The 17,860-nt window shown below is 37.6% G+C and overlaps 1 protein-coding gene and 1 long non-coding RNA gene across 5 annotated transcripts in view; one reads left to right on the top strand and one right to left on the bottom strand.

The window, feature by feature from the left end:
• The window catches only part of CAPS2 (calcyphosine 2), a 49,492-nt gene extending 31,879 nt beyond the window's left edge, over positions 1-17,613 (top strand). For all 4 annotated transcript variants that reach the window (XM_061415542.1, XM_061415541.1, XM_061415544.1 and 1 more), the window contains 9 exons: positions 3,461-3,535; positions 4,382-4,477; positions 4,566-4,659; positions 6,963-7,081; positions 8,055-8,128; positions 10,056-10,210; positions 11,380-11,499; positions 15,089-15,185; positions 17,252-17,613. In XM_061415542.1, the coding sequence (XP_061271526.1) occupies positions 3,461-3,535; positions 4,382-4,477; positions 4,566-4,659; positions 6,963-7,081; positions 8,055-8,128; positions 10,056-10,210; positions 11,380-11,499; positions 15,089-15,185; positions 17,252-17,427 (1,006 nt within the window). In that variant the 3' untranslated portion in view covers positions 17,428-17,613. The remainder of the gene's footprint in view (positions 1-3,460; positions 3,536-4,381; positions 4,478-4,565; positions 4,660-6,962; positions 7,082-8,054; positions 8,129-10,055; positions 10,211-11,379; positions 11,500-15,088; positions 15,186-17,251) is intronic.
• On the bottom strand, positions 2,624-12,504 carry LOC133247133 (uncharacterized). The gene is made up of 2 exons (XR_009736269.1): positions 12,293-12,504; positions 2,624-2,916 (listed from the first exon to the last, which is right to left on the bottom strand). It is a non-coding gene; the product is annotated as an uncharacterized LOC133247133 (long non-coding RNA).
• Positions 17,614-17,860: the final 247 nt, after the last annotated feature.

The raw sequence follows: 17,860 nt of genomic DNA, 5'->3' as shown, positions 1-17,860 counted from the left end.
TTGTATATTCTTGCCTCCTTTGTCAAAGATAAGGTGTCCATATGTGCATGGATTTATCTCTGGGCTTTCTATTTTGTTCCATTGATCTATATTTCTGTCTTTGTGCCAGTACCATACTGTCTTGATGACTATGGCTTTGTAGTAGAGCCTGAAGTCAGGCAGGTTGATTTCCCCAGTTCCATTCTTCTTTCTCAAGATTGCTTTGGCTATTTTAGTTTTTTTTGTATTTCCATACAAATTGTGAGATTATTTCTTCTAGCTCTGTGAAATATACCGTTGGTAGCTTGATAGGGATTGCATTGAATCTATAAATTGCTTTGGGTAGTATACTCATTTTCACTATATTGATTCTTCCCATCTCTAAGAATTTTCCACAGTCTGTTCTGATCCACACAGTCAAAGGCTTTGCCATGGTCAATAAAGCAGACATAGATGTTTCCTGGAACTCTCTTGCTTTTTTGATGATCCAGCGGATGTTGGCAATTTGATCTCTGGTTCTTCTGCCTTTTCTAAATCTAGCTTGAACATCTGGAAGTTCATGGTTTATGTACCGTTGAAGCCTGGCTTGGAGAATTTTGAGCATTACTTTGCTAGCTTGTGAGATGAGTGCAATTGTGCAGTAGTTTGAACATAGGTATATATTGGTGATTTTATGGGTATATATTGGTGATTTTCACTTACATTTCACTAAAGACTAATGATGTTGAGCACTTTTGCATAGGTACGTTCATCATCTGGGTATCCTCTTATAGGATAGTCTATATAGTCCCTTCCAGTCTATTGGGTTATCTTTTCATATTGATTTGTTGAACTTACTTACATACTCTAGTTATAAGTCCTTTTTCAGCTATATTTGTTGGACGTGTCTTTTCCTATCCTCTGGTCACCTTTTCATTCTCTTGATCATGTTTTTTGATGAACAAAAGTTGCTAAATTTATTGTAGACCAGTTTACCAATCTCTCCATTTATTGTTAGTGTCCCTTGTATCTTCTTTATGAAATCTCTCCCTACCACCAACTTGTTATCTCTCTGACTTGTATTGCCACTTATGTCATATATATGAAGTTGTTAGAAATGTATGGTTGGTTTCTAGGTTGTTGTTCTTGTTGTTGTTTTCAGTCTCATCTACCTGTTACACATCCCTGTACCAGAATTATCCTGTCTTAATTAGTACTGTTATATATTAAATATTTAAAGCTTGTTTAGCTTTAGTATTGTCTTGGCACACTTTGGCTCCTTCCTCTTCGATATAAGTTTTAGATTTAGCTAGTCTAGTTCTACAAAAAAATCCTGTGGGGGCTTGATTAGAATTATTGGACTTAACTGCCCTTAGTCTTATTGCCAAAGGAAGAAGAGGAGAAAATTCTGCTCCATAGAGTGGGAAGCAGGCATTGGCACGTATAGTATAGGCCTTCCTCCCCTCTTGTTCCTTGACCCAGATGTCTGCAGAAGTACACATTCTGTCCTGTGCACTGAGCTTTACAGGGTGCTTCCCCAGTGGGAATGAGTGGGTTAGTCTGTTTAATTCTAGTGTTAAGGACTTAGCTTGTTGTTGCTACATTTCTAAACCATGGTTTCCAACTGCTTTAGCAATAAGAAAATTTATATGTGAGTCTTCATCCACCTGATTCTTATTCCTCTATTGGTTAAGAACTTGAAGAAGTATTGGTGCTATGTATCGGATACTGAAAACTCCAACATGGAACTTCCCATTTTGTAATATAAATGCCTATTTTTTTTTTTGTATTTTCAAGAAAACTAGAATCCTTAAAACTGTTATTTCAATCTATCACTGTTAAACTGAGTTCTGTTTACCTTGAGAAGCAATATAATGTAATGGTTATGAGCAATTTTTTTTTCTTTTTTTGGCTATGCCATGTGCTAACTGTTTAACTGTGTAAACCTTATTTTTAGAACGGGGATAATAACACTTATTTCATTGAGTTACTACAAGCATTAAATGAACGAATACACATTAAAAAGATTTTAACACAGACTAGTGTCTAGGAAGTTCTTAATAAATAGTAGCTTGTATTATTATTGCTTTTATTTTCTCAGCATTTAGAACTGTTTCAGGCACATAGTGGGCATTCAATGAACACATTATTACTAATGGATTAAATTGAAATGAGATGACCAAACTCTCATGGCTACACTCTGTGTTCAGAACTCTCATTTGATTTACAAGTTCTTATTTGCTATATGTTGCTCACCTTTCATTGAGACCTAGATTTTTATAGAGGTATAATGTTTCAAGATCTCAGTGAGCTACATTATTGCAATTTCATTATAGCTGCAGTTTTATGGGGATATCATAAAATTACTTAGGAAGGGACATAAAGAGACATCACTGAATCTTCAGAGGAGAATATTGGTAGTAGGGTGCCAAAGTGTGTGTCATTGGATTTTGCTTCATATTATTAAACAGAATTTTAGGACTGGCAGTCTTTGTGAGATCATTCAATGCCATCTAAAAGCCATAAAGATTAAATAACTGATTTGAGGTCTCACAGCTAGAACTACGGCCAAGACTGGAACCTCATCCAGCACTCTTTGTCTCTACCCTGTTTTGGCAAGGAATGTTTTCAGCTACCCGTAACTGAAAACCTGACTGACAGTGGCTGAAACGAATCAGGATTTATTTCCGTTATACAACTGGCTTCTTGGAGGTGGCCAGTTGTTGGCTTTAGTTGAGTGGCTCAGCGAGGCACAGCTCTAGGCTGGCTTCCCTGAGATCTTTTTGGTTGCCTGATGGCTGCTGTGGCTGCTGGCATCGTATCCCCACTGTGTTCACAGGCTGGAGCTCTTTCCGTGCCGTTCTCTCATCAGGAAAAAAGCAAGTCTTTCCTGGAAGTTTACTGGAAGAACTGGGTCCCTTAGTCGCTTCTAGTTGTAAGAGGCTAAGAATGCAAATTCTGTGATGGGAGAGAGGCAAAGAAGAGGGTTAGAAATGGCTATTGGTTAGCCTTGCAACAGTGCCAGGCACAAACGTGCTATCTCTGTTTCACACTGACTTTCTTAGCACTTTAATATGGTAAGTTCTAGCATAGAAGCTAATATACGGTTTGTTGTTTTTGTTTAGTTGCTAAGTCATGTCCGACTCTTTTGCAACCTCATGGACTGTGCCCACCAGGCTCCTCTGTTTATGGAATTTTCCACTGGAGTGGGCTGCCATTTCCTGCTCCAGGGTATCTTCCGATCCAGGAATCAAAACTATGTCTCCTACATTGGCAGGTGGATTCTTTACCACTGAGCCACCAGGGAAGCCCATTATATACCACAGCTCAGGGTTCTTTCTTCTGTGTCTGCAATTGCAATAGCAGTCTGGAATAAAAAGAAGTTTAAACCTCATCTTTATCTAGTATGTGCATTTGAAAATATTGACATAACTTTTAGGTACTTTTGTTATCTAATGTAGGTATTTTAAAAATAATTATTAACAATTGTATTTCTTGCCAGGATAAGAACACAGTCTACATTAACTGAAAATATCCTTTCTCATAAAGTGCAGTTTGATGGTAGGATCATATCAAGGTAATTGTGATTTTATTAAATTTTTTAATCCTATGATTATTAAAAGGTATTTTCTTTTCAAATAGAGGTAGCAATAATGAAATTAGTTAAATTTGTTACATTTAAGTGAATTTACCACAAACATTTTTAGGTAATAATATATACTTAATCTCTTATAAAAATTATGGGGAGTATGAGTCTAAAAGAAAAACATCTTGATTAGAAATTATTTAAAATGTGATTTTAAAATGTTGTTCAAAAAGAAATAAAATGAATTTTTTAAAGATACATGTTACTACTAAAAGATTCTAAACTACTTAAAAATTAACCTTTATGTAATTTATTTAATTTCACTTTAATGGCTTAAAGTAACAGTAGATGTAGTAAAGTGACAAGGAAGGTGGTTCTTTAATCTGGTATCTAGTCTTACAAACTGCCAGTAACACATAATGCTACTCGATGTTCTTCATGAATATTAAAGATAAGGTGGCTTTTTAAAAATTAGCATAGTTGTTCAGTGATTTTAAAATTTCCATGACAAAAGGTAATAAATGTATATCTCTCTTGTGGCTTCTTGCAAGCTCAACATTTTTTTAAGGTCTTTCACTATCTTAAAGTCTAAGCCAAATTAGTAATCTACATTGTAATATATCCATATTCATATTAGTATAAGGTAAAGCTTTTTTCTCCATCCAAATTAGAATTAAGTTGACACTTCAGCCAGCTCTGTCTTTGTTCCCTTGTGGTTTCCCATAACCACACATTTGAGCAAATCCTGGCATCTCTGTTTGACACATAGCATCCATCTATCATTAAATATGAAAAGTATCCTATTTGAAAATCTTTGATACCATTTTCTTTTTCTAGACATGGACGTGATGCTTGCAGAGAGCTGGTTGGATTCTTTTTCACTCATGACCAGTCCCTTACAATTTATGAATATCGGCAATTTGGGAAAAATAGGTATGCCGTTAAAGATCGTTACAGCTCTCAAGATGACTATTTCCCAGAGAAGCTGAATAATTTCACATTTTTGTCATTTAACTTCTAGAACAAATGTGCTTCCTTTTATTCAAAAAAACATTTATTGTCATCAGCGTGGACGAAGGAAAGGAAAGCAGTACCGACTTGCTGATCTTTATGTTGTAAGTTGAGTGTGTGTGTGCTCATGTTTCACTACCTGGTGTTGGACTTTGAGGGATCCTGTGGGGCTAGGGGAGCAGGGTTTCTAGTTTCCAGTTTATTCTTTTCCCTGTTTGCTGAGCAGGGGCATTTATATTGGCTAATGGTTGATGTTTCTCTAGGAGAGGGGGTGCCTCTCAGGTCCAGATCCCAGTGGTTTGAATCTAAGCGTAGCATTTATTCCTTGTGACCCTACTCAGCTCCACCACCCTCCCCCGCCACCCCAACTTATCCTGCAATGGAAGCCCCAGAGAGCTGGTGTTCTGGTGCTTTTAAAGCCTGTACCACTGGGTCAGTGGCTACTTCAATAGAACCAGGAGTAATTCTCCACCTAATGCAGGCTTATCTTCTGGGGACACACATTTTTCTCCACACAGAGTGGTGCTTGGCTTCTGGAGCTGTCATAGATCTCCTGGTTAGCTCATCTTCCTTGTGATTTCCCTGCTTGGCACAACTCCTGGTGTATGGCATATCATGAGGATTCCTTAGTGTGAAATGATCTTAGGTAATGTTAGAAGTTGTATAGTGCTCTGAAATTTGAAATGATCACAGTCATGTTATCTCACTACCCACAATGATCATTCATATAAAACATATACTCATAGGCTAAGCATTGGAAATAGAACTATAAATAACTTGAAGAGAATCCTTGCTTTTGTGGGAATTATATTCTAACGGGAAAGAGATCAGAGGGCCACATAGGCGGGGCAGTGACCCAGTTTTGTAGAGTCGAAGGAGGCTTCTTCAGGGCGTGCCACCCAACCCGGACGTAGGCAGGCGCAGATGTGTAGATGGAAGAGGGGAGGCAAGGCTTTCAGGCGAGGAGACAGGTCGTGCAAAGAACAAAAGCTCCAAAGACATGGCCGTTTTTGAGAACTGAAAGGAGTTCAGTCCTACTGATCTTGACTTCAAGGTGGGGATTGGCAAGAGACAAATGAGAACTTACTAAGAGTGGCCTTGTGATAAAGACTTATCTAAAATGTCTTGGGGAGTCACTGAAAGGTAAGAAGGTGGATGGAATGAAAGGAGGTAGCATCAGTAGGTTTGTGATTTAGACAGATTTTTCTGGTTGCAGTCTGGGGAATGGATTGAAGACTAGTAAAGGACCAGATTGGATTGAATTACATTACACATATCAAATAGTCTCTATTGTTTAAATAATAATTTCAAGAGAACTTATATACATATCAAAGAGTGGAGAAAGTACTTATAGTTTTCTAAAGTAAATGCTCTAGGAAAAAGGAGAGAAATCTCTTCCCTGATTTTCAAAAGACATAATTAAGCATATTATTTGAAATTTGTGTTTATTTATATTTGACTATATTTGAGAAGACTTTCCTGGTGGCTCAGATGGTAAAGCATTTGAGAAACTCAGAAATTAAAATAACAACAATTTTCTAAGTTTGGATGAAGGACTTTTGAGGGGAATTTTTTCACCAAAGCTTTGATGCTCCAAACAGGTTAAGCTTAGTTTTACATTTATGTAATATTTGTTATCAAAATACCAGGTGAAAGAGGACTTCCCTGGTGGAGCAGTGGATAAGAATCCACCTGCCAGTGTAGGGGCCATGGGTTGGATCCCTGGTCTGGGAAGATTCCACTTGCCATGGAGCAACTAAGCCCTTGCACCACAACTCCCGAGCCTGCACTGTAGAGCCCACAGGCCACAGCCACTGAAGCCCACGTGACTGGAGTCTGCGCTCCCCGCAACAAGAGAAGCCCCTGCAGTGAGCAGCCTGCACACTGTGACAAAGAGTAGCCCCCACTCTGCAGCCAGAGAAAGCCTACACAAAGCAACGAAGGCCCTACACAGCCGTAAATAAATACACACAACCATATTAAAAATACCAGGGGAAAGAGGGTAATGAATCTCTCATAGTTCATCAGTTTGCAGCACATCTTTCTGCAGATCAATAGCTCTATTTCTGTATTCTGGAGTGTCATAATTTCCATGGAGATAATTTGTTCTTTTTTCCTCTAATTCTTAAAAAAAAAAAAAAACTGGAATTCTTCTTTTTTTTTTTTCCACATCAATTGTTACATCTAAGATTGTTCTAATTGGGAGATTATGAAATTAGTTCTATTTTCCTATATTATTTGCTGAAGCCTGTGTGGTTTCTAAATATACTCTCAATATACTTATTTATTAGAATAAAAGTATACTATATTAGATGTAATCAAAATTGAATATTTAAAATTACTATTAGTTCTATTTTACTTCTTACATACTTCATAGTTAAAATAATTCATTTGTTAATTTCCTTAGGGTGCAAACTTGACATTTTTGAGCTCTGATCATCCCAGACTTCCAGAAAGTGTAAAAGAAAACACAGTGCTTACACTTCGAATCACAAATGTTGACTGGAGAGCTTTGGATTCTCTCAAGTAAGTCACACATGCATTTGTCATTTTAGAGGTATTATTATTTGTTATTAAAGTGAGATTCTATATCAAAATGTTTTGATTTTAGTTAAGATTTACATTAAAGAAAAATAAAGCATAGCTATACATGTCTATTTTATGTGCTATATCTTGTACTCAAATATACTCCATGTGTGGGAACAGTTACAATCAAATGGAGATTTAAGATGTCCCATTTTAAGTTTGTTAAAGTACTTTATTAATTTGCCTATACTATAACATTTTAATTTTAGTAAATGCTACCAAATTAATACATTTTAAAAGATGAGATACAGTATAATATAATAACTTTTCCCATGTTTTTAGAGCAGTGCTTTTTCTAAGCACAAAAAAAAATCTTGGTCCCACATGCTTGTAGACCATTGATTGATAATATACATAGTGAAAAAATAATGCTATGAATCAAAAGCTTTTAAATGAATTTGAGTTTTTTTTTTTAATTGCAGAAAATATTTATGCTATTCTTGTGGAGTGCTTTTTTGGTCAAGATTACAGTAACTGGTGTGCTATCAGTACATTAGAGGCCATCTGCCATAAATTGGCTAAGTCTTTGCTTGTCTTTTATTGTCTTTTACTATATTGTTCAATAGGATTGTATTTTTTTTTTTTTTTGCTTTTTAAAATACCGCATTTACATTTAAAGGTAAAACTGCTTTTAAATAATAGTTTTAATTAAGTTTTTAAAAAGAAGATTGAAATAAGTATAAAACTGAACATAATGCTTAAAGGTAGTTCTTGGGAGATGTAAGGATTTTCGTTTTGATTTAGCATATTCAGGATTAAAGCTGCAAGCAAGGGTGGAAGAGTTGATTAATCTCTAAGTACTCTTCTATCTTTCTTTGAGAATTTTTTGGGTCTAAAGCAGGGAAATCTTAGCGTTCCTATACTAAGACTGCAAAACAGTATATTTGTATTACAATGAACATGTCAATTGCAGAACTGATTCTGAGGAACATGATGATGTAACCAGTAAAGAAGCTAACGATAGGAAGATTCTCAAGGCCATTCAAGGTGTGTACCATTACTATACTCTCAAATAGTTGTAATTTTCAACCATTTTCTTTGTAAGGAGTAAAGCAGTATTTTCCAGATATTACTTAGTTTTATGACACTTCTTTTATATTGCCTATTTGCTTCCTATCTTTTTATTTTATACACAAATACATATTTGAAAATATTTTTAGGATCTCTCCTACTTCAATGAGTCTAACTGAATAACTAGTATTATATCATTTATGAACTTAAACATTTTAGAAAGCACTAGATAGTGTGGTTTTTATCTATGAAATGGATATGTGATTTTTACTATATAGTACTCATTTTATATATTATGGTATCATAAAGAAATTGGTGGTGGCCTAGGAGAAGGCAATGGCACCCCACTCCAGTACTCTTGCCTGGAAAATCCCATGGATGGAGGAGCCTAGTGGGCTGCAGTCCATGGGGTCGCTAAGAGTCGGACATTCACTTTCACTTTTCACTTTCATGCATTGGAGAAGGAATTAGCAACCCACTCCAGTGTTCTTGCCTGGAGAATCCCGGGGATAGAGGAGCCTGGTGGGCTGCCATCTATGGGGTCGCACAGAGTTGGACACGACTGAAGCGACAGCAGCAGCAGCAGTGTAGGAAAAAAATACTAGACTGGAAGCCATGTTTGGACTCTCCATTCAGTAGACATATGACTTTGTGTAAATCTCTTGCACCTCTTTCTTTAAGTCTAAAATGGGTATAATAACCTCTTATTAATTTCAGAGTTGTTGTAGGTAATATGTGAAATACATGTAGGTTTGTACACTAAAATATTTTAAAGGTTTGTTTCTAGAGTCTACTCTTGTAATTAGTACAGTTTATGAGGCTCAAATAGACAAGTCCTTTGTTGACTCTCATAGTCAAGAAGGCAGGAAGGCATTAAACCAGTCATCACAGAAGTCAACATATAATTTATAAATTTTGGTAAGTCCTGATTTATCATATAAAGATGATATGGGAGTAACAAGGCTAAAAGGAGATTTAAAAGTTGTCTGTGAAATCGCTCAGTCGTGTCCGACTCTTTGTGACCCCACAGACTGTAGCCTACCAGGCCCCTCTGTCCATGGGATTTTCCAGGCAATAGTACAGGAGTGGATTGACGTTTCCTAGGATTGGTATTTGATCTCTGAAATATCCCTGATGCTATTGTTAATAAAGTTTATTCTAGCATGATCAGTATGATTTGTCACCCTTATATCTAGTGACATGTTTCCCCTCTAATGCACTATATTTAATAACTGCTTTGGTAAAGTTACCCATATTTTCTTAAGTGAAGATGGTACAGACTGCATCAAATGAAATCTGTCCCACAAAGAGAATGGGCCTAGGGATAAAACTTGTTATAAATCCCGAGCAAAAAGGGTTACTTTAAGTGTAAAAGTATAGGGTAGCATTCTAAAGCCTTGATGTTATTAAATATATGCTACAATTTGAAGATTCCAAACGATTTTAGAAATTTTGAACTGATAAGCTGTCAGGTAGATCACTCAAAAATTTGTAATTCAGTTGGTACCAACAAAGAAAGAGGAAAAAGATTAAAAATATAGGCTCATCAGGTGAAGTGGAAGCCTAGAAGATTTTTTAAGCATGACGATTTTATTTGTAACGCTGAGGTTATTTTCATGCTGATAAAGTGACCATTATTTTCCCATATTAAAAATATAACAGTCTCACCACACAGTGGCGCTATAGCTCTGATATACTTTACGTGAGATTTTGTGTATAACCCACTTTACTAAAAGCATTCTGTTTTCCAAAGCCTTTTGTCAGCCATACACATGATTTGGTTGCCTATTCACATCCCTTATATCAGCTGTGTCAACTTTTTTTTTTCTTACCAGAGGGACAATTGCAGTTTGATTCAGGTATGCATAGGGATAATTAGTTTCCATCACTTCTTCCTAAACAGACCTGCTAAAAGAACAACTGCGTAAAAGAGGCGTTCGTATATTGACTGGATTGGGAAAACACCTTCAACAACTGGACAAGGAAGGAAACGGGCTTTTAGATAAGGCAGATTTTAAGCAAGCTCTAAAATTATTTCGCTTAGAAGTGTCCGAACACGTAGGTACCACAGATAATTCTCCGCAGTGAGTGACTATTATTCTTAAGTGGCCTTATTCACTTTTCTACTGAACTTTTTGTAGTTCATTTGTCTCCTTCTTTATGCCTCATTATCAGTATTAAGCCGTCAGGAAAATCCTGTTGATTTTTTAAATGTCAGCATTCATCCCTCCTCCCTATGCTTATTCAGAACCTAATAAGCAGGCATTGTTCTAACTCTGAGAAGACATACTTTGTACTCTTAAAGTCTTTATAATCAAAAGAAAGATATAAATGATTACAGAAAAAGCATGGTAAGTGTTAAAGAGAGAATGCTTTCAGAACATGTGAGATAAATTGCAAGCCAGGTTATGCAGAAGGAGAAGGAAGTTCATGGGATTTCTGGAGTGGGTATGTATCAGAACTGAGATTTGAAGGATGAGGAGGAATTAGGCAAACGAGGGGAGGAGGAGCATGGATCAGACAGTGGCTGCTTGAGGAAAGGGAGAAGTCTATGTGAAGGCTTCAATAGGAGATGTGATGTGACCATTCCAGGAATTGCCCCAAAGCCTTTACAGCCACGGGTCCCTCCACTGTGAGTGGAGGTCCAGCAGGCCTCTGAGTCTGCTGGCTGGATTTTCTCACCATTCAGGTTTTCTCTACTCAGAGCACTTCACTGACGCCTCCACCTGAAGGATCATTCCATCCGAACCCTGATCCTCTCTATACCATTTACCCAAAATGTAAATGTTTTCTTTATGCCACTTCATATATATTCTCTTATTATTAGCGGTCCTCATCCTAGTGGAGGCATTCCAGTAGGTGAAGTGACTTCTTAATTGTCACAGATACAATACATTACAAATAATTAAGTGGTCAAATTCAAGTAAATGGTAGCATTTTTACTGAAAGGAATAAATTTAAAATGATATACTTGATTTATTACCACTCTTAAATGTTTCTTAACTTTATGGAACTATCCCCATTACAGAGTTCCTCTCAATAAGCTTTCTTAGTACCTTTGATTGGATTTATATGTGACTTTTTGGAATTTCCTTATTAAGTCTACTACCTTGTCTAGGGCTAGGTATAGCCCTAAACATGAGATGTAACAAAATACTACGATGATTATAGTCGTGGCCATATGTAACTTAAAGGTGTAACAGTAGTCTCTCTCTGGTTATTTCTAGGATTTTGAGTCTTTGTGGCTAATCCTAAATAGCAGTGGCAATGGCAGGGCTGATTATGGAGAATTCAAACGTGCCATAATTGGTGAAATGAATGAATACAGGAAATCATTTGTTCGAAAGGTAACTTTGTAAAGTAACCTTTCAAATAGTAACTTTTAATAGATTGTTAGATTCATTCTTAAATCTTTAATGAATTACCATTGAAGAAGTTTTAAATCCCTTTCCCTGCAGTGTACTGTGGGTTTAGTAAAGCACAAAAACACACATACATTTACAAATCTACCCATTATACAGCAAGGCAGCCTATGTTTAAGGAAAATACTGTAAAAAGAAAATAAAATCTGAAATTAAATTTCAGTTTACAAATTGTTAATTCCATATATTTCTGGCTCCATATAAGCTGTATGTCTATATCAATTAATAAATATCCCCCGAACCTCAGCTTCTTACCTCACAGATCCGGTCTAAGACGACACGTGTAAAATGGCTAGCATCATAGCGGCCCAAGGGTCCGAGCTCAATGCATATGACCCTCGCATGATGACTAAAAGATGTTTCTCTACTTTCAGAATACGCTTGCTAACCGTTAAAATGAAGATGAAAATGACCATGTTAAACAATAATTTTAAAAAAGAGCCCTGAGTTTATAGGAGAGAACATAATACTTTGGTTCTAGTAGCCATTTTTAGAGCATACTTTTGAAAATGAAGTTTTTCTTTTGTATATGTACTTAATATGAAATGTATATATATCCCATATTGAAGCAAAGATATTGTGTATAGAGTAGTCTGAACAATTACATTGGGCACAAATGGAAAATATAAAAATCTGTATCTTTACTGGTCAAAAGGCAAGATAAAAACCTTATGTTAAATTCACCACATTATACTTATAAATTTGCATTCATGTTTACGTTACATGTCCTGGTGATGGGTGTGAATGTCAAGAACAGAGAATGAAGGGCTGTCTCCTTCATAAGCCTTGGTCCTGGGAATCAGTTCAGCTCAGCCGCTCAGTCCTGTCTGACTCTTTGTGACCTCATGGACTGCAGCACGCCAGACCTCCCTACTCCTAGAGCCTACTCAAATTGTGTCGGTGATGCCATCCAACCATCTCATCCTCTGTCATCCCCTTCTCCTCCTGCCTTCAATCTTTCCCAGCATTGGAGTCTTTTTCAATGAGTTGGTTCTTCACATCGGGTGGCCAAAGTATTGGAGTTTCAGGTTCAGCATTAGTCTGTCCAGTGAATATTCAGGACTGATCTCCTTTAGGATGGACTGGTTTGATCCCCTTGCAGTCCAAGGGACTCTAATAGTCTTCTCTAACACCACAGTTCAAAAGCATCAATTCTTCGGTGCTCAGCTTTCTTTATAGTCCAACTCTCACATCCATACATGACCACTGGAAAAACCATAGCCTTGACTAGACGAACCTTTGTTGGCAAAGTAATGTCTCTGATTTTGAATATGCTGTCTAGGTTGATCATAACTTTCCTTCCAAGGAGCAAGAGTCTTTTAATTTCATGGCTGCAGTCACATCTGCAGTGATTTTCAGATCAGATCAGATCAGATCAGTCACTCAGTCATGTCCGACTCTTTGCGACCCCATGAATCGCAGCATGCCAGACCTCCCTGTCCATCACCAACTCCCGGAGTTCACCCAGACTCACGTCCATCGAGTCAGTGATGCCATCCAGCCATCTCATCCTCTGTCGTCCCCTTCTCCTCCTGCCCCCAATCCCTCCCAGCATCAGAGTCTTTTCCAATGAGTCAACTCTTCACATGAGGTGGCCAAAGTACTGGAGTTTCAGCTTTAGCATCATTCCTCCAAAGAACACCCAGGGCTGATCTCCTTCAGAATGGACTGGTTGGATCTCCCAGAGCCCCCCAAAATGAAGTTTTTCACTGTTTCCATTGTTTCCCCATCTATTCGCCATGAAGTGATGAGACCAGATGCCATGATCTTAGTTTTCTGAATGTTGAGTCTTAAGCCAACTTTTTCACTCTCCTCTTTCACTTTAATCAAGAGGCTCTTTAGTTCTTCTTCACTTTCTGCCATAAGAGTGGTGTCATCTGCATATCTGAGGTTACTGATATTTCTCCCTGCAATCTTGATTCCAGCTTGTGCTTCATTCAGCCTGCATTTTGCATGATGTACTCTGCACATAAGTTAAATAAACAGGGTGACAGTATACAGCCTTGACGTACTCCTTTCCTGATTTGGAACCAGTCTGTTCTTCCGTGTCCAGTTCTCACTGTTGCTTCTTGACCTGCTTACAGATTTCTCAGGAGCCAGGTCAGGTGGTCTGGTATTCCCATCTCTTGAAGAATTTTCCACAGTTTGTTGTGATCCACACAGTCAAAAGCTTTGACGTAGTCAATAAAGCAGAAGTAGACATTTTCCTGGAACTCTCTTGCTTTGTTAGTGATCCAGCAGATGCTGGCAATTTGATCAGTCATTCCTCTGCCTTTTCTAAATCCAGGGAATAGGCAAAAGTAAATTTAGTTTGCTAGGGTTACCATAACAAATTCCGTACACTGGATGACTTATATAGCAGAAAATTATTGTCTCACAATTCTGGAGACGAGAAGTCCACAATCAAGGTGTCAGCAGGTTTGGTTTCTTCTGAAGCTACTCTCCTTGGCTTGTAATTAGTTGGCTGTCTTCTCACTGTGTGTCCTCATGGTCAGTCCCTCAGTCTGTGTTGTCTGTGTCCTAATCTCCTCTTCTTATGAGGATACCAGAAATACTGGATTAGGGTCTGCTCTAATGATTTCATTCTAACTTAGTCACCTATTTAAAGACTCTATCTTCTGCGTCACACTCTGAAGTACTTGGGTTTAGGGCTTCAACAAATGAATTTTGGGGAGGATGCAATTTAGCCTATAAGAGGTACCATATATGTGTGACATTATTGTAAATAAACTTCATTCTAGTTTTGATTCATCTGCAGATGTGGGATGTTGCTTTGGGTCTGTTGTGTGTTTCTATGGATCCACTCCTTTTCTCAATAAAATACATTTTATGATCCACAGGATTGCATTGAATTAAAGGAGCAGTAAAGCAACTAGCATTTCAAAAGGTAGTGTTAAGTTTCAGGAAATAGAGTAACAAAATCCATTTAAAAAATCATTTCCTCTTCTCATTGATTTTAGTGATAGGATATTTCGAGTTTACTTTTTGAATCAAAATAGTCCTAGCCGTTTATCAACTTCATGTGACTCCTAGTGTGTGGGCATGCTTAAGCCGCTAGTCATGTCTGACTCTGCGTCTCTATGGACTGTAGCATGCCAGGCTCTTCTGTCCATGGGATTCTCCAGGCAAGAATACTGGAATGGGTTGCCATTCCCTTCTCTAGGAGATATTCTAGACCCAGGGATCAAACCCTCATCTCCTGCATTGAAGGCAGATTCTTTACTGTGAGGTTTTTACCCAGCTCCTCAGTGTTAAAAAGAGGAAAGCCAGGGTAACAGAGGTTAAGTTACTTTCTCAAGGTCAGCGTGCTAGAAAGGGTAGAACTAATGCTTAAGTGCAGGTCACCTAATATCTTGCTCCAGTATCTTTCTCCCTGCATTCATGATGCTCCCTTCATATTCTAGTTTAGTATTTTAAATTGCTTTGTTTAGAGCTCAAAAATAGCCTACTGCAGAATGGAAAATTAGGTTCTAAGGATTTCATAGGAAAAAATAACACTTTTCTCTTTATTTAGGCCTTTATGAAACTGGATTTTAACAAAACAGGCAGTGTGTCTATTATAGACATAAGAAAATGTTATTGTGCAAAGATGCATCCTCGAGTAATTTCAGGTAACTACTACAAGTCAAAATGCATTAGACAGATGTAAACAATAGACTTTTGGACTCTGCGGGAGAAGACAAGGTGGGATGATTTGAGAGGATAGCATTGAAACATATATATTGTCATACGTGAAACACATGACCAGTCTTAGTTCGATGCATGAAATGGCAGTCAAAGCTGGTGCACTGGGATAACCCAGAGGGATGGGATGGGGCGGGAGGTGGGAGGGGGTTCAGGATGGGGGACACATGTACACTTGTGACTGATTCATGTCAATGTATGGCAAAAACCACCACAATATTTTAATGTAATTAGCCTCCAATTAAAATAAATAAATTAAAAAAAATGCATTAGATTTCAAAAATGTGAGTTAATAATAGTATATCTATAAGCTATATTAATTTATAGCATGGACTTGAGGCCAATAACAGAGGAAATAGTTTTTTTTTAAACCAGAAATGTGAGAGCTTCTTCATTTAAAAATTCATAGGTCTGTTATTTGTACTTGTTTTTTTCATTTATGTTTATAATTGAGGTTAACTATTTCCTGTTGAGATAGTGGCAAACTTGAGTTAGAGCACAATAGACTGAGAGAACAGATAATTACATGAGCAAGTCCTCTGAGTTTTATTGTCTGCTTATGGTTGAAGATTTAAGGCAGAATAAGGGAATAAACCGTAGAAGGCAATGGCACCCCACTCCAGTACTCTTGTCTGGAAAATCCCATGGACGGGGGAGCCTGGCAGGCTGCAGTCCATGGGGTCGCTAAGAGTCGGACACGACTGAGTGACTTCACTTTCACTTTTCACTTTCATGCATTGGAGAAGGAAATGGCAACCCACTCCAGTGTTCTTGCCTGGAGAATCCCAGGGACAGGGGAGCCTGATGGGCTGCCATCTCAGGGATTACACAGAGTCGGACACAACTGAAGTGAATTAGCAGCAGCAGTAGCAGCAAGGGAATAAACATACATATGTCTATCAAAATTTGAAAATACAAAAATTGCCTAAAGAAAAAGGTAGTTAAACTGAAATCACTCCTTCCCTTTAACCAGTCATAATACAATCAGAGATACTTATTTAAATAGCTTATTGTTCTAAGTTAAAAAATCAAATAAATTTTAAGAAAGGATGACTTAGATGTTCTTTGCTCTCACTTTAAATAGCAAACTAAAGAATTACTATTTTTTTACATATGTGATTCTCAATAGCATCTTCCTATAGTTTAAAATTCGGAGAAGGCAATGGCACCCCACTCCAGTACTCTTGCTTGGAAAACCCCATGGACGGAGGAGCCTGGTGGGCTGCAGTCCATGGGGTCACTAAGAGTCAGATATGACTGAGCGACTTTACTTTCACTTTTCACTTTCATGCATTGGAGAAGGAAATGGCAACCCACTCCAGTGGTCTTGCCTGGAGAATCCCAGGGATGGGGGAGCCTGGTGGGCTGCCATCTATGGGGTCGCACAGAGTCGGACACACTGAAGCAATTTAGCAGCAGCATAGTTTAAAATTAAACATGTTCAATATAACCCGCCAGTAGAAATAGCCTATTTAATTTTAGAGATTAAACTAGAATGATTTAATCAACTAAAAGTTCTTCCAGCAAAGATGTTCATAAGCCTCTGAATCATGAATCCTAGTAATATTTTCTAGTTGCAGTTAGAGTAACTGCTTCATAAAGTAACTAATGTCTTTCACACATTGCATTACTATGTTAACAGCCTATATATCATAGAAATTGTTTTCTTCTTTCCTTACTTCTAATGGGAATGAAACTGAGTTCTCTAAAATATGAACAAATACAAAAATATCTACAGTAGTAACTGTTATTTTGCCCATACATATATAGGATACACCCTATCAGACTGTTTTAAAAGATGCATCAAATATATAGTTAAGTCTCCATCATTAAATTCTAGTTCATGCAAGTAAATGTTTAAATAAATTGATGGGTAGTTTGACCTAAGATTTCAAATTGCTGAAAAGATTTCATCAGGTGACTTAAGTATTTATCATCAGCCATTTTACTGGACGTTTAAGGACATGGTTTCATAGTCAGTACTATTTTACAGGACACTCCACAGAGGAAGAAATCAAATCATCTTTTCTAGAGACGTTAAAAGATGCCTGCAGCAAGTCTGATGAGGTGTCATATGGTGAATTTGAAGATTACTATGAAGGTCTAAGTATAGGGATAGTAGATGATGAAGATTTTGTCAATGTCTTATGTACTCCTTGGGGGATTTAGGTTTTTAAATGAATATGTCACCAGCACTAAGCATGGAGAGATGAATGTGAAGTATCAAACACCAGAATGTATATCTCTATGATTCTCTTTATTCTGTTTGTTGTGCTCTTAAAAAAGCTGAGCCTGGAAGGAGAAGCATTCAGAAAGACAGATGGAAGGGTATATGTGTAGTCGCACACATGCATGCCCGTGCTCACCTGTTTATAAGTTTATAATGATCTGTCTTTTTGACTTCCCTGGTGGTTCAGACGGTAAAGCGTCTGTCTGCAATACAGGAGACCCAGGTTTGATCCCTGGGTTGGGAAGATCCCCTGGAGAAGGAAATGGCAGCCCACTCCAGTATTCTTGCCTGGAAAATCCCATGGATGGCGGAGCCTGGTAGGCTACTGTCCATGGGGTCACAAAGAGTCGGACACGACTAAGGGACTTCACT

Source organism: Bos javanicus, chromosome 5 (genome assembly GCF_032452875.1).
Source record: "Bos javanicus breed banteng chromosome 5, ARS-OSU_banteng_1.0, whole genome shotgun sequence".
In the NCBI taxonomy this organism is placed as follows: Eukaryota; Metazoa; Chordata; class Mammalia; order Artiodactyla; family Bovidae; genus Bos; species Bos javanicus.
Note: the sequence above shows the minus strand (reverse complement) of the source record. Positions and strands in the feature narration are given on the sequence as shown.